At 35.5% G+C, this 22866-nt stretch overlaps 1 protein-coding gene across 1 annotated transcript in view; it reads right to left on the bottom strand.

Annotated features, from left to right (window-relative positions):
* Ythdc2 (YTH N6-methyladenosine RNA binding protein C2) overlaps positions 1 to 22866 on the bottom strand; it is a 63215-nt gene that overhangs the window by 25121 nt on the left and 15228 nt on the right. Inside the window, exons 8-20 of the mRNA XM_051163923.1 lie at positions 22508 to 22615; positions 20967 to 21115; positions 18947 to 19082; positions 15077 to 15203; positions 14824 to 14889; positions 10030 to 10208; positions 9719 to 9815; positions 9550 to 9637; positions 9383 to 9463; positions 6681 to 6763; positions 3374 to 3479; positions 2463 to 2582; positions 1917 to 2189 (exon numbers count right to left, since the gene is read on the bottom strand). Coding sequence (XP_051019880.1) covers positions 1917 to 2189; positions 2463 to 2582; positions 3374 to 3479; positions 6681 to 6763; positions 9383 to 9463; positions 9550 to 9637; positions 9719 to 9815; positions 10030 to 10208; positions 14824 to 14889; positions 15077 to 15203; positions 18947 to 19082; positions 20967 to 21115; positions 22508 to 22615 — 1613 coding nt within the window. The remainder of the gene's footprint in view (positions 1 to 1916; positions 2190 to 2462; positions 2583 to 3373; positions 3480 to 6680; positions 6764 to 9382; positions 9464 to 9549; positions 9638 to 9718; positions 9816 to 10029; positions 10209 to 14823; positions 14890 to 15076; positions 15204 to 18946; positions 19083 to 20966; positions 21116 to 22507; positions 22616 to 22866) is intronic.

Below are 22866 nucleotides of genomic sequence, written 5' to 3'. Positions count from 1 at the left end.
GCTTATATACAGCCTAATTATGTAAAAATGAGGGAACAGAATAGAGATAAATGGTCATGTTAAACTATGAGGAACAATCAGATTAAAAAAAACTATTTGTTGTTGTTTTGTTTTTAATGCCAGAGACATAAGGACAAGTTGTAGAGGCTTTGCTTGACAAAGTTTCAAAGACCTCTTGATGATCACCACTGCCCTTAAATATTGTCTGCGGTCCTGGCCTAATTTTGCCTAAAAACTACTTTGAAATATGTTTTTTCTCCTAAAAATTGCCTTTCTATTTCTCACTTTGAGTCCAGCCCTAATGAAACATACAATGGAAAACTTTTCCAATAGAAAATGTTGAAAGAAGGCATCTGGCCAAAGGCTGGAGACAATGAAAGAGTTTTGGCTCTGACTATTGTGAGCAGCCAAGCAGAAACTGCTAGATATTGTTAGCTGTAGAAAAGTAAAACTTGTTCATGTAATAAATCAAGTTTCTGTAGAATCTGCTTTGAGAGCAAAGAAGGTGGGCTTGGAAGGTCATGCTTTACAGATATTTTACAACAGAGGCCCCCTTAGCAGTTAGTTTAGGCTTGGATAGCACACCTGTTGGTTTGGGACTGAAAGTAAGTCAAATCCTTTCTGTGTTGAACATTTAGTTCAAGCTATGTTGCTAGGACAATCATGGAAACACGATAGCTTTAGTCCAGGGAAATTTATGATTAAACTTTCCTGAGTATCGTTTAAGAAATAATAATCAGGTCATGCTGGCCATTGCATGGAAACTGATTGATTTTGCTGTATGCTTTATTGTAGGTTATACTGAACTGTTTGTATTTCTTTGTTAGACTGTTTTCTTGCTCTGTTTAATTTTAAAGGCTCTATTGATTGTAAAAGATGAGAAAATCATGATGTAATCTGTAATGAAAATTTTGAACTTTACCTTAAAGTACTGGAGTTGGCCCAAAAAGATATAGAAAAATAGAAGAAAAATAAAGTTCTCCTGGACTAGAATGCCTTTCAGTTTTGCACTGCAATTTATGCCTAGGCATCAATATTTCTTTTCTCCTCCATTCCTCAATCTCTCCTCAACAATTAGTTCCTTTAACTGTTCACCAACAGCTGGCTCCTTTAACTAAGCCATCCCAGCCAGCTCAATTCTTCCTACCACAGAATCACCAAGACATTCTCTTCTCTTTTCCCAAAGCATGTCTCCAGGACTTTGATATTAGAATTATATTATTTCTCTAGTCCCTTTCTTCCCTTAATCAGTCCCATATACTTCTCTTGGTTGCTTTCAAATTCATGGCCTCTTTCTTCATTGTTACATGCATATAGGTATATACATATATATTCTTAAATATAACCTGCCCAATCTGTATAATGTTACTCGTACATTATGCTTCAGGGATGATCATTTGGTATTGAATAACCAGCTGGTATGTTCTTCCTTGGGAAAGAGTATTTCTCCCACTCTCAGTACTCCTTAGTTGCCTATACTTCCTTGTGTATGGTTGAGGCCTCTTTGTCTTCTCCCCATCCACTTTTGCTCTATTTGATAAAATGTGACTTCTGAGACTAAAGAGATGGCTCTGTAGTTAAGAACACTTGTTGCTTTTGTGTAGAAGCTAGGATCAGTTCTAAGCACTGGCATGGTAGCTCACAATCACCTGTAACCCTACCTTCAGGGAATCAAATCCCTCTTCTAACCTACACAGACACCCGGTACGCACATGATATACAGACATACATGCAAAAAAAAACATTCCTACAAGTAAAAACAAATAAATATTAAATAAAAATAAATAAAATGTGGCTTCCCAAGTAAAACAAAATTAACAAAGTGTTTATAGTTTATTCTATTTTTTTAAACTGCTACACTTGCCCCAGAATGTATTTAACACAGAATGTTTAGCAATCAGTGGAAGTGACAGTACCTGGAATGCTCTGAGAAGTGCCATGTGGTCACTGAAAGTCCCCGCAGTGAAGCGCTTCCTACAAAGCATGGCTGCACGTTTCTGAGAGGCCTGGGTAGGCAGTACAAAAGGGTCGCGATAAGCTAGTGTGCAGGCAATGGTAAGGATGGGATCCAGACACTTTAAAACAACAGCGCACAGGACCATTTTACCAAGATGTGGTTCTACTGGCAAATCAGCCAAATGATACCCAAGTTCAGTCAGATCTTCCCACGCATCCATTGCGTCTATTGTCTAGGTAAAAGGAGGAAAAGCACAAAACAATTTGACATAAATTAAAAACTCACTAAATATGAAGTATAAATATTCTTTTGTTATATCACATAAAAATATATTTGTATTAAATATATGCATATATAAGAGCTATATCTACTATTTTAAAATACAAGAGCACCAAAGTGCTGAACAACTACCCATTTTTAAAGAATAAAATTATTAAAACATATGCTCATTTAGCTTAACTACTAAGTTGAAAAAACAAACAAGTAGAATAAATAAAATACCAACCTTTAGCATCTGAACAGCGTTTCTTACAATTAAAGCTGGAGGTGGTTCAGGGGCTTTCATAAGGAAGTCAGCAATGGTACAATTAACTGGGGCTAGCAGCTTGGTATGTAAACAAAGTTCCTGTAAACCACAACGGCAAAAACCATTTACAAAAAGTATAACTATAGCATTGACTTGTATTTTAAGAAAACCATGAGAGCCATGTGTCCCATTAACAGACTAGCCAAGTCTCAAAGTCAAAGGCATAGAGGAACAACACCTTCAGGGAAATGTGCTCATGATACCCCCAGTCAACTTACACCAAAATGACCAATGTGCCTTCTGGCAACATTTCTCCTATAGATTTTACCCACAACACTTAAAGAGTCACTATCCAAATAGTAAGTAATATTTCTCCCTTTATGCTCACTTCATTCTTTCATCTTTTTCCATTCAACAAATATTTGGGTGCTTTATACAGACAGGCACTATGAATCCACAGAAAGACTGGATAGTGCCTGCTCTTTTGGAGTTTATAGGAGAATGAAAAACAGACCTTAAACTACTTTAGTACATCATTATTTAGTTGTCTATTTAATTATAACTGTACTAAGTGCTATGAAGGATACTGGGTGCCACAGGGGTTGGGGGAGTAATCTGAGACTCTTAAATGCTACAATTAAACTTGCATGCATATGCATGAATGCACACACTTATGAATGGCCCCCATAATTTAAATGTACCCCAATAATTTTAATTATCTGAAGGTTCAGTAAGATTTGTATAGAGAAAAATCTTTATCTGGATATATCCCACTTTATAAATTTAAGTTATGATTTTATTTTGCAAACTGATTTTCTCAAGCTCAATCAGTAGAAATTGAATGGCGTCTGTTCCCTCACCCACAAAGTCTTAGGAGGCTGTAAGTCTACCTGCAATGGCATTCTCAAGAGTTCTGGAGTCTGAAATTCCAGCATGTTCTGAAATCGGAGTCTACTAAACAGACGGAAACAAATTCCAGGTCTACATCGTCCCGCTCTTAAAAATAAAACAGATATGGAAAAAGCACAATAATAATGAAATTACCTACTAATGTGATTTAGAAAACAGGAAAAATGAATCAAGATCAAGACATATGAACATTTAGAAGGTATTTTATACTCTGGGACTCAGTATTATTTACTGAGCAAGATTCACAAACATTGCCTTTTATAACAACTTTTAAAAAATCAAAATTAGTAACATAAATTTGAAATTGAAATTCAAAACATAAATGCTTAGTATTTTGTTGTTGTTGTTGTTTTGGGGTTTTTTTAAGATGAAAAAAAAACTTGTGTATCACTGGCTGCCCTGGGCATGAACCCCTGGACCCACCTGCCTCTGTCTCCTGAGGTGTGTGCCACGGTGCCCAGTTATGTTTAGCAATTTCAATTTAATAAATTTCATGAAGATGTTATCAAGCACAATGTTCCATCCAACTGATAAGAGTTCTACAAATTATGGGTTCACAATAACAAAGGCTGGCATTTATTCCATCATCACAGTGGTATACAGTTTCTTGGAAAGTATAAGAAAATATAATGAAGTGGTCTCCTTTTATTTCTAATCAGGGAAATAGCTGATGTCTGGAATGCATGACAGAGATACTTCCGACCTCACAACCCAGCGAGGATAAACAATGAAAGAAACACAAAGGTTACAAAATCTGACGTCTTTGAACCACTCTTTCTTCATCAACTACTTCCCAAGAGCAGGTTCTTCAGTTTCCCCATCCACTCAGCCTTCTCTGTGGAACTTTTATCTTTGCCCACACCTTAAATGCTGGCGTCTCTCCAAGGTTGGGGCATAGCCCTCTGCTCCTCATGAATTATCATCTCATCATCTGTGGTGATCTTAATTGTCCTCTACCTTCAACTTCCATCCACCCTAAATCTCCTGATGTTAATCATAGGCCTGCACTTCAGAAGCACCTGGGACAGCTGCACCTGGGACTTTTAGTCAACTAAAACTCAAGATAGTCCAAAGGCAATTATTCTTCTCAACAAAAAAACCCTTACCAATGTCTCTGACAAAAGCAGCAGCAACTGTCCAATTTTCTAAAACAGAATGTTAGAAAACATTTAATCTTTTATTCTATGTGTGTGTGTGTGTGTGTGTGTGTGTGTGTGTGTGTGTGTGTGTGTGTATGTGTGTTATACACACAGGTATGCTACAGAGTACATGCACAAGTCCAAGAACAACTTTCAGGAGTAGGCTGTGCCATTTTACCATAGGTTTCCCGAATCAAACTCAGGTCTACAGCCTTGCATGACAAGTGCTTTTATGAGCCTGTTTGCCAGCCTTGCATTCTTGATTCTACTTGATCCCTAACCCCTCAGCGCCATACATAAAAAAATCCTAATATTAGTTCTTTATCGTGAATCAAATTGTCCATCATCTTTTCACCCTATTTTCTCTCTTAACAAAAATATTAATAATTCTGTCTATTGTTTCTCTCTTATGGAAATGAAAGTATTAATGAACCCATTCTCCAAGAAGCAGAAAAAATGCTATAATCACATCACTACCTTTTTTAGATAGCATAAGAGCAGTTAAAGTGAGTACTGCTCGTACAGAGGACCCAAGTCCTCCCCTTTATCTCCAGCTCCGGGAGGGCAGCACTTCTGGTGTCCACAAGCACCTACATACACTCTCTCACTATAAACACATTTCTTTAAATGTGTATTTCAGGCTTCTTTATTAAAAAAAAAAAAAATCCAGTATCTGGGCTTCAATTTGATTCTATTGATCAACCTGTCTGTCTTTACGGCAATGCCATGCATTTGAGTTGTTTTGTTTGTTTGTTTGTTTGTTTAAATTACTATAGCTCTGTAGTAGAGCTTGAAATCAGGGATAGTGACACCACTTGGAAATTATTTTATTGTACAGGACTGTTTTAGCTATGCTGGGTTTTTTGTTTTTTCATATGAAGTTGAGTATTGGTCTTTCAAGATCTGTAAAGAATTGTGTTGGAATTTTGATGGGAATTGCACTGAATCTGTGGATTGCTTTTAGGTAAGATGACCATTTTTACTATGCTAATCCAATCAATCCATGGACATGAGTGATCTTTCCATCGTCTGATACCTTCAATTTCCTTCTTCAAAGACTTGAAGTTTTTATCATACAGATCTTTCATTTGCTTGGTTAGAGCTACTCCAAGATACTTGATATTATTTATGACTATTGCGAAGGATGCTGTTTCTCTGATTTCTTTCTCAACCTGTTCATCATTCGTATATAGACCGGCTACTGATCTTTTTGAGTTAATCTTGCATCCACCCCCTTCACAGAAGGAATTTATGAGCTGTAGGAGTTCCTTGGTAGAATTTTTGGTGTTGCTTTTGTATACTATCATATAACCTGCAAATAATGATACTTTGACTTCTCCCTTTCCAATTTGTATCTCCTTTCTCTTGTCTTATTGCTCTAGCTAAAACTTCAAGTACTATATTGAATAAATAAGAACAGAATAGACAACCTTGTCATATTCCTGATTTTAGTGGTCAGTTGCTTTAGGTTTCTCTCCATTTAATTTGCTGTTGTCCATAGGCTTGCTATAAACTGCCTTTATTATGTTTCGATATGCTACTTACACACACACCCCAAAAATACTTTAAGACCAATTTGTGCTGTCTAACACATGGTCAACTTAGCAGGTGCTACAATCTTCCAAGAAAACTGTCTGTCTCTGTCCCAGCAGCTAACTGTCAATAGCTCCACAGATATGGAGCTCAATTCCCCTCTCTGTCCATGTTGGGATTTGGTAAGACTTGAGCTTGCAAGTCAACCTATATTTAACTTTTGAAAAATTACCCCAAAAGGGTCAGTGACATGGCAGAGGGGTTAAAGTCACTTGCCACCAAGCTACGAGACCTTAGTTCTACTCTCAGGGTCCACATGGTGGAAGGAGAAAACCAGTTCCTTAAAAGTATCCTCTAAATACCACATGTGTGCCATAGCATGCAGGTTTCTCTCACACACATACAAAATGTAATTTAATATTTTTCTTTAATTAATTTTTTAAAGCATCAAAACAGTTTTCTTGGCAAAAAAAGTATAAAATTAAGACTATTATGAAACTAACATATTATAAAATGAAGAATATGATAACTATGTAATACATATAGTAATATTACTATTACAAGCAAGTTAAATAAATTTATTACACATGTAATTATAAGGTAAAATGTACATTACCTGCCTTTGCGCTGTATGGCACTAGCTTTAGAAATCCATACCATTTTTAACATTGTGACAAAATTCAGTGCATCAAAGGATTTCTGTAATATTTAAATCATCTTTATGTTAAAATATGATTGGTGCTAAAGAGGAAATAAGAAATATTATCAATATATTTTAACATGCCAAGTTAAACTTAAAGCTCCCTCTTGATTAATTAGAAGAAACTACTTCTTAAAACCTCAGATTTGCTGGATATAAGTACTCTAATGGAAAACAATAAAGAGTAAAGTAAACTTAGAAGATCTAAACTTCCCCACACTGTGCTTTGTGGAGCTGTTTGCAGTTCTCTCCTACAGTTTAATAACAACTGATTCTCATGAGACAGCACTCATGACATCACCATGCCTGCCTAAACATGACCTGAACAAGAACAATACCAGCAGACACCCTAACATGGAATGGGAAAAGCCTGCAGGGCCTCAACCCTAGACAAAGAACTACAGGCAACTGAGAAATACTGAGAGCAGAAGAACTGATCTTCCCCAGGTAAGAACACACCAATTAATTATCCAGTAGCAAGTGGTCAGTCCTGAGTCCATAATGGTATAGGTTTCATTATACACACTGAGCAGGCTGGATTTACATATTTAGAAATATATATACATCTCCAAGAAAAAGAGGCCATGAACTTGAAAAAGCAAGGGAGAGACAAGTGATGAGTCAAAGAAAGGAAAAGGAAGAAAGGAATTATGTGATTATCACATCAAAACTAAAAATTATTAAAAAAATAAAAAAAAACAAAGTAGTATAAAATGCAAAATAGGGATCTCTGGTGATTAATTTTCATCATATTTACATTATTTTAAGAAATAGGAATGACCAGAAAAAGATATTTTCTGAAATATTTCTCAAAGAGTAAATCTCTGGAAGGATGAATATAATAATTAACACACTAAACATCTCAAACTGAGGTATTTTTAACCTTTCTACTTAACATCCTTCTGAGTTACCAAGAAGTTAATCTTTCTTGTATGTTTCAAAGAAAAATATAAGAAGAATATTATTAGCACCAGGGCGTCAACATGAATATTTGCTGTAGGAGAAATATTTTTAAATACATATCTAAGTAAAATACATACTTCAAGTATTCAGTGTCCTTGCTTTCTCTTATATAAAATTAATTACATAGAGCAAATATAAATGCATTCTCTAATCAGTTTAGTCACTGAATTTTTAGAAAATATGTTGCTTAGCAAATATTTGCTTCATTTGTTAGTTTTGTATGTAAATAACTTTTGATACTGTATCTGTGCTTAAGTCATGATTTGATAACAGCTAAAGGAATTAACTTCTAAAATACTCAAAGACTGCTTCTTTCGGCTGTAAATAATTTAAGAGCAATAAATCTGTACTTTTTGTTTTTTTCCTCTTTGAGACAGGTTCTTGCTTTATGGCCAACCTAGCCTTAAACCTTCGATCCTCCTGCCTCAGTCTCCCCAGTGCAAAGAGGTCAGGTGTACAGCACATCTGATAAACTTCGATATTAAAAGGCTCATCACTTAGCTTAATTGACACTACAATAGGAGAAACAGTTTATCCCTCCATTACAATGAATTTGACCAAACTCTGTAATAAATTTTATTTTCTATAAGATAACCCTAAACTTACATTGAAAACATGAATTTTTTTCACACCAAAGATCTTACATCAATTTAATCATCACTTCCTTGAAAAACCAATTATCTCTATCATTTGATCTACCAAAAGCTAGTGGCACTGAGAACTGTTAGTCATATTAATACTGAAAGGAAACAATGTTATCATTTATTTATTAAAGAAGAATTATTTTTGCAAAGGGCCCAATAGTAAATATTTTATGCTTTGAGGTCTTTGTTGGAATTTATGTACGGCTACAATGATATGAAAGTATCAATAGAGAGTAGATAAAAGTGTAAGGGAAAATTCTTTTTGCACAAAGCCAAGTAGTGATTTGTACTGTTAGATAAATGCTGTGATGTTCACCCTGATTTATGTTGCTGTTGGTTTTAATGTATTTATCTGTGCATACGTGTCAGTAAATATGCCCCTGGAAGCCAAAGGTTCACAGCATACATCTTTCTTAATTGCTTTCCACTGTAGTCTTTGAGACAGGGTCTCCATGAACCAGGAGCTCACTACTTTGGTTAGACTTGTTGGGGATTGCAAGCACACAGTGACATACTCAGCCTTTTACATAGGTGATGGGGATGAACTCTGGTTCTCACATTAAACAACAAATACTGAGCCATTTTCCCAGCCCTAGTTATCATGACTTTGTTTTCCTTTGTTAATCAAGGTTCTCTTGATCTTCAAAAACACCTACTATATGTAAAGAATAGATTATATCAATGAACAAGAGGATTACAGCCCATCTCCATATATAAAGGAAAAACAGATATGATCTCAATGTGACAAATTTTTACTGTAACTATTCAAATTATTTCTTTATTTTCTTACTAGTAGTTAGTAAATAAAAGCTAATCTTTTTGTATAATTCGTTGGAAAACCGAAAGATATCCCATATACTAAATCTCAGGTAGAATAGTTTAGTAAGAACATTTATTGTGTTAAATTCATCTATAAAGAAATTTTCAATTAAAATGAATTCTTTTATTAAAGTACCTGTTGGAATAGAACTCAATCACCATTTAGTATAAATATAACTTACTTATACATACCTCTTTCACCTTACCAGAATCAATAACAAAGACAACATCATTGACAGTGATGCTAGTTTCAGCAATGTTGGTAGAAAGGATCTGTAATGGAATATTATTTTATGATTATTATGAAAACAGACCAATGAATACCAAAAATAGAACATAAAAGACCTTACGATGCTTACTATTTTTCGGACACCCGCAGGTGGATTTTTTAATACTTTCTTTTGATCAGATGTCTGCATATTTGAGTGAAGCATAAAGACTTGATATCTGTTCACAAATAAAAAGACAAGATGCACTATAGTACCTGTCTGTTAGCTTAAGGAACAAGTAAAGACCTTTATAGTTTACCTATGCGTATTATCAGCAAACCGCTTGTCATCAAACAGGATCCGATCCCTCAAACCAACAATTTCGTCATATCCGGGTAGAAAAATTAATATTGCACCTTGGAGAAGAATATTTTTAATATTTAATCTTATGAAATTAAAATTAAGCACAATCAACAAAACTAGCTATAAAGAATAATATGATGTGATTTCAAATATTGATATGATTATAAAAGAACCACTATTCTCCTATTACTATCAGTAGAATTACAGAGACATTTTTACAACTAGGAACTAGGTACTAATTTGCCCCAGTTCTCAGACAGTGCTCACCAGCATCACAACTATGGCAGATGTTGTACAGAAGGTGCATGATCAGATCCAAGTCTACTTTTTCATCATCAAAACTATGATGGTAAGCTTTCAGCAGCTCTCTGTCTTCTGCACTGAGGTCATTTCCATTTGTTTGAACCAAAGAACTTTCATCTAGATTTCCAAATTCCAATGAAGCACTAAGAAAAATATCAGATCAGGCTTTATTAAAAAGAGGAACTTTTAAAGCCCAATGGTTCCCATTATTTCCACTGAATTTTCAATATACCTTAAGGAAGGTGTCACTTAATGCAGTATCTATAGTTAATTTATATGTTGGCTACAACCATATTATTCAAGTTAAATTTAATAAGCACTTTTATAAAAATCACAACCTGAAAATACTTAAAAAAAAAAAAAAAAAAAAAAAAAACCATGAGTGATCTATAAATATATCAAAATGCTTAGCATCATTTGTCACTAAGGAAACATGCCCAAACTACAATGGTACCACTTCATAACCAAAAGGAAGGCTAAAATCAAAGGGCAGTTAAGTGATGGGGATGGTACAGAAATACTAAAACATTCCTAGAAGAAATGTAGACTGACACAGCTATTTTGGAACACTGTGGCAGTTCTCTAAAGGGTAAACACAGTGTTGATACATCCCCTACCAATTCTACTTCTAGGTACAGATGGAAGAGAAATGGAAATGGATGGATGGACAGACAGACATAAACAGATAAATGATAGATTAGATTAGACAGATAGATGACAGAAAGAAAGATAAGATTAAATATCTGCTTTAACTGTTAAAAATCTGTGTTCATAAAAAATTCTGTGTTCATATTTATATTAGTAAAGAGTGAAAATAACCCAAGTATTCATAAATTGGTAACGGTATAAGCTGTCACATATCAACAAAAGTAAATATTGGTTGGAAATAAAACACTAAGATAAAAGAATGAAGTAACAAAAGACATGTATCATATATCATATGGCTCTATTTACACAAAAAAAAATCCTAGAATAGACTATTATATAAAGAGGAAATAAATTAGTGGCTAGCCTAAGAACTAAAAGGAAATAAATGATGATGGGCACAAATTTTTATGTGTGATAAAAATGCTCTAATATTGACTGTGGTGACACTGAACACTAAAAAAGAAATAAAATAAAAATAAATTAGTGAATGTGAAACATATGGTATTTGCGTTATTTCAATAAAACTTTATTTTCTAAAAGTATCATTTACATTTTTCTTAATAAGTTGTTTCTAGTTGTTCCCTATTACAAACAATATTCTGACAAAGCGTACACATTAAAATATAGTAACAACAATGATGATGAAAATAATAATAATACCTCCATGGATAACCCTATATTTAAAAGCAAATTACTTAATGTGGATTTTCAAAAGTCAAAATCAGAATTATTGAAATAAATTGTTTACTTAGCCTATGTATAAAAATATAAACAATAGCTATCATTAATAATTATCAATGAGACTTCTAGGAAGTTCAAGTCTGTCCAATTCTTTTCAGTTTGGCACAGTTCCTCCTCAAGAGCCCTCTAAAGGGCAAAGGCAAACAAACAAGATAGTTTCCAATAGGGAAAACATTAAACTCACAAAACTTTGTAACTAAAGTATTTTCAATCTCCAGTTTTGTTTAAAATTTCTGGTTTAATATCAACAATTAAAGCTAAGAGATTTTACTAAAAACTTAAGACATCTAGCAAACACAGTAAAACTTCAGTATATGAAATAAATAGTTGACAAATTAATAACTGGTCAAGATAAATAATTATCCAGATAATGGCTTCATTTGATAATGAGTAGTGTCTAGTAAGGCATACTTAACATAATGATGTCCTTAAAATTAGGAGTGTTAGCACAAAAATTGCAAATTGTGAATATTACCATTGGATGACAAATACAAAAAACAAAAATACAAACCTCAATACATCACAATTAGCACCTGGATCTAACATTTTAATACAGTAGAACACACATTATTTAATAAAGAGATCCACCTGCCTCTGCTTCTCAAGTGCTAGGATTAAAAGCATGTGACACCACGCCAGGGTCCTTTTGAGATTTTTTATATACAGGATATATATATGAGTTTTTATATAGGATAAAACCAATGTATTATAAGATATATTAAAATCTACTTTTAGTATTTAAAAGTCTATGTACCTTATCTACATATCAAAAGTTACCAAAAGGTTCTAATGAAAAAATAATTGGGGACCAGAGATCTGTGGAATAATGCTTTTATAGCATGCTCAAGTCACAGATACAATCTTTAAAAATACACAAATACATACAGAGTACAGGTAGGGGGATGGGGGAGAGATAGCCATATTGCATTGGTGCTTTTCTCCTTTGTCTATTAGTCAAAAAAAAAAAAATGCATTCAGTGTTAATAAGGAAATAATTTTGTGAAAGTTCAATTAAAATCGTCAGTCACATGATCCAGGGTCTTTTCCAATTTTTTTAGCCATTTCTTTTTATTTGCTGCCATATTCTGTTACCATATTTTTACGTTTAGATGGGCTCAATTCAGTTCATTCCATCGTCACTGGCGATCTATTATATCTACTAGTCTTGAACAAAGACGACAAAAGGCTCGGTAAACGATCGTGGAGAAAAAGAAGGACGTTACCCATGAAATAGTAACTAACCCAGTTATACGTGTAGTGTAGCCGTGGATTGTAGGGTCCATGTAGAACAGAGAAAGCACGGCAGGTTAGAACAACAATGCAAGGGAGTAGACTGAAAATACCAGCTGGGTAAATTGCAGTTTGCCTATGAGGATGAAATATGAAGAAAAATGTGTGTTCCATTCCCTTTTAAAGGTATGCTATTGTGTCATGAAAGCATTATCTTGTATTGTAGTTTTGTTTCTCAAGCTTTCTTTTGGTTGCTCATACTTAATTTCAGTCCAAGGTATTTGTTATTTGTTGAATGAGTTTACAAGTTGGGCACTGTGATGCAGGCCTGTAATCCCAGCACTCAGGGAGGCAGAGGTAGGTGAATCTCTGTGAGTTCAAGGCTAGCCTGGTCTATAAAGTGAGTCCAGGACAACCAAGGCTACACAAAGAAACAGACAAGAATGCTTTTGCCCCTCACATATCTGGCAATCAGTCATTGGCAGTTGGTCCATTTTAGGAGTAAAGCACAAGTAACCCAGTACATAGGCTGAGACTCAGTACATGTACTGAGCCATCTGATTTAAAGGCCGTCATTTCATTATGGAAATAAACAGAAATATTTGGTCTAAATTTTGGTATATTCCAGGAAAGAGTTCTTAGTTTTCAATCAAAGAGCATCCATTTCAACAAGAAAAAGGTGATGATGGGCTGCATGGAAGGGAAGCAGATACGTTTTCTTTAAACCCCTTTGTTACTTGATAACTTGTCTCCACTTCCCAGTGTACCCAGTAACCTCAAGTTCAAAGTCTAGTTCAAAGCCTTTGCAGCTTAATCCCTAGCATTCCTACCAAAGAGAGGAAAGAACACCATGCAATGCAGGAGATGACCTGGCATGCTAAAAACTTATCAAAGAAAATATAAAACAACTCTACTAATTTTTTAGCCCTTTGTCATTAAAAGATCACTGAGCTCTGACACTGAGTGTGGTTCTCACTGGTACTGTGAGTTTTCTTAGCTTTGCCAACTTAGTTATCTCTAATCAGTAAGATGCCTATCACGTCAAGACTCATTGAAAACATCCATCAGCTGCCATGACCTCTATCATGTCCTCTCTGGTTGTCAGTTTTAAGCTTTTACTTTTTAAGATTTATTTTTATTTATGTATAGCCAGGGCTAGGGGGTAGTTGGAGTGCCCCAGAGGCCAGAAGAGAGCATTGAACACCTTGGAGCTGGAGTTACAGGAGTCCTGAGCTCCCTAAGATGAGTGCTGAAAACTACAGGAAGCACTCTTAACCACTGAGCTATCTATCTACATAGTTCCCTATGGTCACATTAACAACAAAAAAACCAAAACCATTCTTATTAAGTTTAGGGGTAATACAGAGACAAATACACATCTGAAGCTACCATGTCTTGAGTGTGTATATCTATGTGCTTATATATTTACATATGATCATCTCTGTACAGGTGCTCATGTGCATGTGAGAGAATGTATGGAGGCCAGAAGTCAACTTCATGTGTCTTTTCTTAGATACCACCCCCATGTCTTTTTGAGTCAAGTTCTCCCCCTTGGACCTGGAGCTTGCCAAGTAAAAGGTTAGGCTGGATAGTCAGGAAACCCCATCCATCTTCCTGTTTTCATCTCTCCAGTGCTGAGATTACAAAAATGTACCATCGCATGTGGCTTTTTGTTTGTTTTTTGTTTTTGCAAGACAGGGTTTCTCTGTGTAGCCCTGGCTGCCTTGGACTCACTTTGTAGACCAGGCTGGCCACAATCCACCTGCCTCTGCCTCCCTGAGTGCTGGGATTAAACAATTGTGCCACTATACCTGGCTACCAAATATGGCCTTTTTATGTGGGTGCTGGAGCTCAAAGTCAGGTCTTCAGACTAGCCCAGTAAGCACTTTATTGACTGAACTATCTCCCATTTTCTACATACTATGTTTAAGTGAAAATCCCCCTTCCAATTTTTCAAAAAAAATTAAGTAAGGTAAATATAATGTAATATGTCTTATTAACAACCAGAAGAATATTCTTTTATAATTATGAAAATTAATCTCTGGGTAAAAGATTATAAGTACCTAACCTTTTACAGATTTACATGGCTAAGATTTTTTTTTAAAGGTAGAATTAATTGTAAATAGTATAAGGTTTTACCTGTAAGATTCTAGAAGATCCACAATTTCTGTCTGGCCAAAGTGCTTGGCCCAATCTAAAGCCATCCTGCAAATTTCAAAGATATCAGACTGAGAAATAATTTACCTTCAAAATTGCTTAACTAGTCACCCAAAATTATTTATTCATTCATTAGAGTTGTACCAGCAATTATTATACAATAAGCTTTAAAATAAGGACAATCATAAGAAAACTTCAAAGGTATGTGCAAAGAATCGATTGAATCTAAAATTACCAGCCATTTGATGCTTTACTGTGGACATTTGCTCCCATACTAATTAACTGTTCTACTTGGCTCGTAAAGCCCCGTCCTGCAGCAACCATCAGAGCTGTTGCACTGGTCTCACTATGCCTATAATCAACTAAAAGAAGAAAGAGATAAAATGTTAAATGTTCAAATGTTAAAGACTTTCATTGTTTTAGTTAAATAGTAGAACTAACTGTGACAATTAACCTGGGACTGGTTCCCTCATTTTAAATGACAGTTAAAGGTAACCTAACCTTTAACTAGCCCAGTCACAAAGAAATCCAAGACGTTATTACATTTAGAGTAGAATAAATACTATCTTTGGAGGTTAGAAGAAGAAATTTAAGGTTTACTTATATAATTAAGAAAAAAGAAATCTACTGGCTTGCAGAACCCTTAATGTTGTTGTTGTTGTTGTTTTGTTTTGTTTTTAAATCAAGGTACTGCCATGTTCACTAAATAACAGATAAATAATTAAGGACTTTTAAAGTTAATTTTTCATCAATAACTAGCAATTTAAAACTTCAAAACAGTTCTCAGGAATTTGTTCATATGGCTTAAGACACTATAATACAGAACTCAAAGAAATAAACAGCTCAGAGAGAGATAAACTCTATACACTTTTATGACCATATCAAAGTAATTTAGTACTTACCAGAAAAACCAAGGAAGACAGTTAAGAGTCACAGTTAAATATCTAACATGCTTTATGAATATTTTAAAGCAATGTAGCAGACGAAGTACTACTAACAGCAGGTTAAACAAATATAGCTATAAAAATAGTAATTGTAACAGCAGTGGTGGTGAATGCTTTTAATCCCAGTATTTGGGAGGCAGAGGCAAGCAAATCTGAGTGTGAGGCCAGTCTGGCCTACAGCGTTCCGGGACAGGCAGGATTACACAATGAAACCCTGCCTTGAAAAACCAAAATAATAATGATAATAACGATATGAATAAAGGAGTATTTTAAAAATGAATAGAGACTTTTGGGGTAACAGACGTAACGTGGTTACTAAGAATTTAAGCTCAGAACCAGAGAGCAGGTGTTTAATTTTTTTTACATGTATTTACTTATTTATTTGAGGGACACATGACATGGCATCTGTGTGAAGGTCAGAGGGTAACCTGGAAGAAGGCACTTCAGTTCTCTCTTTCCACCATATGGACTCTGGGGATCAAAATCATGTCTTCAGGCTTTACAGGAAGCCTCTTTATCCACTGAGCAATCTCCGCAGCCCCAGCTACACTTATTGAAAAGGTTTATAAACTAAAATATATCTAAAAGTGGTGGAAGCCAGGGAACTCAGATGACATGTCATGTTAGAAAGCAAACAACAAAGAAAAGGTGTTGAAATAAAATAAGTATGGTCAGCTGAGAAAGCTTAAAAGGAAAAACTGTCTTCACAATTTGTAAGGTCTGTCAAGCACAAACATACTAAATCTCTTAGCACACCAGAGCAGAAAAAGACAGAAGGTATGTATCTGTGTAGTTTATATTGGTTCAGTGTATTAATGGACAATTAAACCAACACTAAGTTGAAAAGCACCCTCAAGTAAGAATGCTGTAAGTGTGGTGTTATCCATATTTAATTCCAGCACTTAGGTGGCTGAGGCAAGAAGATCGTGAGTGTAAGGTCAGGCTGGCTTACACAACTAGATCCTCTCTAGTAACCAAACAGAAAAAAGAAGATAGGAAGGGAAAGAGAGAAGGAGCTTCCTGTCACCTTCCATATTAGGTATTACCATTTGCTAAGAATGCATAAAGGAAGCAATAATGAACAAATATTTAAGCATTTATCATGAAGCTTAGGAAGCCAGAGACGAGTAAAGCCAACAGTATTTCTGCCTTCACGAAGGTAGCACTCCAGTGTAAGATGGGGAGTAAATGATAATAATAATAAACAGCAATAATAAATGGTAATGATTATAGTCAATAAAAAATAAGGCAGATTAACAAAATAGTAAGAAAAGACTACAGGGTTACTGACCAGAAAAGACTTCTCTGAGAGGCAGTAAGTAATCAGAGGCCTAGAAAAAAAAGGCCCCAAATAGCAAGGCTACCAGCCTGAAAGTTTAAGAGTTAAAGTACAGGAGCCAGAGCCATTAGCTTGACAATTAAGAGTAAATAAAGTTTAGAGCTTCTTGTTGTGACCAGTGGCTGCAAATAGCCTGAAAGTTTAAGAGTTAAAGCACAGAGAGAATGTCATGTGTTCCTAATACCTATGCTAGGCAGGGCACAACTTCCTGTAACTCCAGCGGGTAGATCCTGACGTTCGAATGCACCCGCACTCAGGTGTACATCTTATACATAGCCCCATACACATATACATTGTTTTTAAATTTAAATTTTAAAAATTAGGGGTCACTTAAAATAGATACTTAAAGTCAACATTCTAGCTTCCTTTCCATTGCCATGGTGAATACAATGACAAAGTACAACCTAAGCTTGGGAAGCAGGTTAAAGACTGACATGGTGAGCCATGCCTTGGGGAACTAGGAGGAGAGGCTCCAGGAAAAGAGGCAGAGGGCCTTCCCTCAGGTGCATTCTGTTCCCTAGACTGTTCTTGGGTGTGATTTCATGACTTCTATGACAAACATTTACATTCAATTTATAAGCCATGTTTGTTCTTGTTGGATGTGAGATCATAACACAGATTATGCTGAATGCTGTCCTCACTGTACCCTGCGTCTGGGTATGCCCTGCCCTGCTTTCATGATTTCCCAGACACAACCTATAGTACGTGCCAGGCAATTGTGTTTCAGTTGTTCTGTCCTGACAAAGTTCCGGGAAAGGGCTGCTCTGTTAATATTTAGTGTGTGCTTAGTGACGTTTATTTACATGTTTTTCTGATTGTCTGAACTCAAACAACCTTCTTTGTATCACTTCTTTCTTTCTTACATTCATGTATAAAAATCCACTGAAACTGAAGTAAAGCTGTCTACAGCATTAGACTGTAGTCTGAACCACTCTTTAACGTGTTCAAATCCCAGGTCTCGCAGACAGCTGTGCATAGGTTGATAGAAGTGGATAGTAGGGGAGAAAGGATTTTATTCAGCTTATAATTCCAGGTTATGGTCCATCAGTTTGAGGAAGTCAAGGCAGAAACTTACAGGTTCAGTAAAGAGCACAGAGAAATACATATGTACATGACAATATAATTAATTAAAAAGTAAAATAAAAATAAAGTTGAAACATCAGAAGCTGAAGAAAATGTTTTAAAAACAGAATGATAATAATTAAAACAGTAACACTGCTGGAGGAAGGAGATGGGTATTTTATGTCTTACTGGTTTTCTGTGATCAATCTGTCTAGACCTAGTAACCTACAGAATTATAAAATTCATGTCTGGTTGTCAATATCCATCAAAGTTACAAGGATAACTCATTAATGAAGATGATCATATGATGTATGTGCGTATGTATCTACATATGGGAGTGCATGTAGATCAGACCTGAGCCCACATAATCGTAAGTAATAAAAATCATCACTTACTAAATGACTCTAAGAATCCCAAAGTTTTTAACCATTTTTTCTTTCAATCACAAATCTCTTTGAGATACCGTTCCCCCCCCCACCCCCGCGGCACAGCGTCAAGGACCAGATTACACGGATACATACAACACAAATATATAAAAGATTGCATGGATGTATATAATACAAATATATAAAAGCATTTTTGTAAATAACTGTGAAAACCTTAGAAAATCACTCTGGAGATATTAATTAATTTGAAATTATACAAAGCACTCCAAAATAAAATTAATGATAGCAAACAAAATGTGTCATGCATAATTTTTAAATTAAACAGTATTTGCACCATTATGGCAAGAGTAAAGTTTTAATTTACATAAACTTACCACTGACATTTTCAGTTAAAATAAGATGAAAGACCTGAGCAAAAGCATCAACGTCTTTATGCAGCCATATGTCAGAAAGGCAGGCATCCATTTCCTTGATTAACCATGGTTCAAGGCAATTCACATCTTTTTCCGTCTTTTAAAACAAAAGAGAAAGATTACAAATTGTCTAATTGCTTAATATGTGTTTGTGACTTTGTCACTTGGGTGGCCTAGCCTGAGCAGTCTGGAGAGGCTGGTGTGAAGAAGGGAGTGCCAATTCACTGACCAGTTCAGCTACCACACAGGCCCAGATGCAGAGCTCTGAGTTGGCCCACCCTAAAGTCTGTATCATTTGTAAAGGTTGGGACATGTGAAAGGGCCAGTCCTGCTTATCCAATAGCTGCAGGATCTCCATGACACAGGGCAGTAGTAACAGGATAACTGGGAGGAGTCCCAATGCGGATCCAATATTGATGGTGTCACAGAAGCCAGAGATCTCAAACCAGACCAATGACTCATTGCAATGAAGACTTGCAAGTGAAGATGTGTGGACAGAAGGATATAATGTGGATACACTGCTTCCACAATGAAATGTTTCCTATACCGTTTTGTTGTTGCTGTTTGTTTGTGATTTTTTATTTGTGGGAGGAAGTTGCAAGGGAAAAGAGCAGATATGAGGGGATGGGGAGATGAGTGGGACTGGGGTACATGAATTAATACAAAGTTAAACATATGTGGGGATGAGTGGGGGTGTGTTTGTTGCAGGAAAGTATAATGGCCACAATCATCTCAAGAACTAAAAAGCATACAACATACTATGTTATTATAGCAAAATTTCCTCTCTAATTTCATCTTACAAACATTATCTTTAATAATAATTACTGTATTACAATCATCTTTCATCTGAAAGTGAGCTTGTCAGCAAAGAACCATGATCTACCCACCCGAATAATTGCGCCTTTGATGGTACCCCAGTATATAATACACTGATTTGTTTTCCTGCTACAACAGAGGAGGCATCACCCTAGAACTTAACCCTAATACCAGTTTATGCCCTATATCAAGTACATCAGATCTCTGCTGGCATAGTGGCTCTCACTTATAATCCCAGCAACTCAGGAAATTGAGGCAGAAGAATACAAATTTCCCTGTGCTATATAGCAAATTCCAGACAACTTGGGCTGTCTCAAAAACCCAAAAAGAATTTCTTTCCCTATCCTAACTCCCCCACAAATAAGCTCTGCTGGCAAGAAAACAGATTCCACTGGGCTTTAGAAGCTTCTCCTATGTATAAATGTCCAGCTTGGTTCTTTAAACCACTAGTATAAACAGTCAAAATGCTGATCATAGAGTGGGGGGAATGTTCAGCCATGAAAGGATAGACTCATAACCAAAATGTCAAAATAACTCAAGCAGAGTTTCCCTACACTTAAGAATTTTGAAACATCCTTCAGAAACCTCTTTTTGTTAAGCATTATCTATCTTCTCATTTAAAGAAGGAGGAGGAGGAGGAGGAGAAGCAGCAGCAGCTGCTGCTAAATTTGGGGCCAGAGAGATGGTTTTGCAGTTAAGAGTGCTTGCTGCTTCTGCAGAGGGCCCAACCTCAGTTCCCAGCAGCACTCACAGGGCAGCTCGTTGTCATCGGTACCTCCAGTTCCAGAGGGTCCCATTCCCTCTTCTGGCCTCTGAGGCTATCTGCACTCACGTTCCCAAAATCCATGCAGGCAAAAATATGCATATACATAAAATATAAATAAATAAATCTTTTTAAAAAATAAGCTAAACAACATAGCTAAATTCTTCTTCTAAAGACAAAGTTTGGGACAATAGGAATAGCTTAGGAGTAAAGTACTTTTAAGACCCTAGAGTCCATCTCTGACCCTTCAAAAAAAAAAAAATTCTGAAAATATGTGGTAGTCTAAAACAAAGAAAATTAGCCTCAATTAACAAAGTAAAAAAGTGCCTCATTACCTCATTAAAGTTGTTTAACCTATAAAGTTATTACTTACAATATCATTACAAGCCAGGAATACCTTACCAGCTGGCTGAAGACCGCATCGCCTCCATCGTCCAGTAGGTCATACTCTTCAGACACATTTGCAACAGCTCTCTGTCTCTGAGACTCAGGTTTGAAAGTATTCTCTTGAGCTGAGTACCACTCTGTGAGTGTGGTCTGCTGTTTCTCCTCTAAATTACAAAGGGGGGAAAAAAACCAAACAGATAAGCCCTTTCCTTTGATAATGTGTTCCTTTGCTCAAATCAAAAACTTAAGTGAATCTTGTATCACTTTGGAGTCACTTTTTAAAAATACACTAGATCTTTCATAAAGTTATGTTACAATATAAGGACATAAGAACATTCATCCGTCTATTAGTAAGAGGTCTGCTCAGAAAGAGCATCTTTACCTACAATGTACCAACAGTTTAAATCAATGACTAATATACATACAGCACTTTGTAAAAATTTATTTATTAAGCTTATATCATCATGTCAATCATTTGAGATACAATAAATCAGATGTTTCAAACATTTTAACATCTATACATTTTATAATTTACATGTATGCTATGATGTACTTTTTCAATGATACAGAAATTGTTAATTATATATTCAAGTGGAGAATCAAGTGTTATGTGCTCATGATCATATACAGTAAACAAAGAAATAAAATTACAACCAGTATACTATAAAAGAAACAGGGAATATAAACTCTAGTCATACACTGAAACACAGAATGACACTCTGAACATGTTTTAAGGCAAACACTGATAAAATGAAAACGAAGACCAGCTCTATAATAACACCATATCTAGAAATCCTGCTGGGAACAGAGAGCACACTACAATTCTAGCATTCAGTAGGCAGAAGGAAAGAACTGACCAAGTTCCTGGACAGTGTGAGTTCTACAGTGAGATCAGGTATCAGAAAACAAATTTTAAACATTGGAAAACTTGACATTTTCAAGAAAAATAAGCCCTTTGTCATCAATCAGTCACTCCTTCCACTCCCTCCGATCTATTTCTTAACTCCACCTAATGAGGTAAGCTTTAAGGAGCCAGCACATATCTCACTGCTTTCTTAAAACACTGACTAAGAGTCTAGATTCAGACACACTCAATCTCCTCGATTCCAGCAGGCACTTTAATTCCTTTCCATGTATTATAACTTCTAGAAATAAGCCAGAATGCAAAAGTATATCCCAGGGACAGACTAGATGACTCAGTGGTAAAAAACATTGACTAGTCTTCAAGGCCCTGAGTTCCATTTCAAGGACCCACATGGTGGCTCAGGGTTACCTGCAACTCCAATTTCAGGGATCCTATGATCTCTTCTGGCAAAACGTATGGTGCACAGACATACATGAAGGCAAAAAAACAAAACAAACAAAAAAAACCATGCACATTTAGTAAAAATAAACAAATCTTCCTTCAAAAATATTAAGACAATATTATCACATTTTATCTAATTATATCCAAGAAGAAAAATATATTCAAGTGTACTAGTTCTTCTGTAAGCTAAGACTACAGCATTATAAGAAATAATTTTCAATAGTAAATTCTTTGATTTAAAAAACCTTACCTCGTTGCTTTTCCTTTTTGTACTTTAACATTTCTTTGTTGGTATATCCAGTAGTTCTTAAAATATCTTCCAGAAACATTTCTTTTACTTCAAATGGTCTCCCTTGTACTAAAAAAATAGAAATTTTTAAATAGCCAATTTGCATCCTATAGATAATTAACCATAAAGAATTCCCACATTTAATGAAGCATATTGTGATATATGCAAGCTGTTTCAAACCTTCAGCAACTCTCCTGATACTTCCTGTTAGCTGTAACTTTGCTCTATAGACACAACTGGCTTCACATTCTAGGAAAGTGCTCACATGCTTGTGTCCCTACTGTTCACTACCTACTTGCCATAAGCCTGGCATCATATTA

This window comes from Acomys russatus, chromosome 20, assembly GCF_903995435.1.
Source record: "Acomys russatus chromosome 20, mAcoRus1.1, whole genome shotgun sequence".
Taxonomy (NCBI): domain Eukaryota; kingdom Metazoa; phylum Chordata; class Mammalia; order Rodentia; family Muridae; genus Acomys; species Acomys russatus.
Note: the sequence above shows the minus strand (reverse complement) of the source record. Positions and strands in the feature narration are given on the sequence as shown.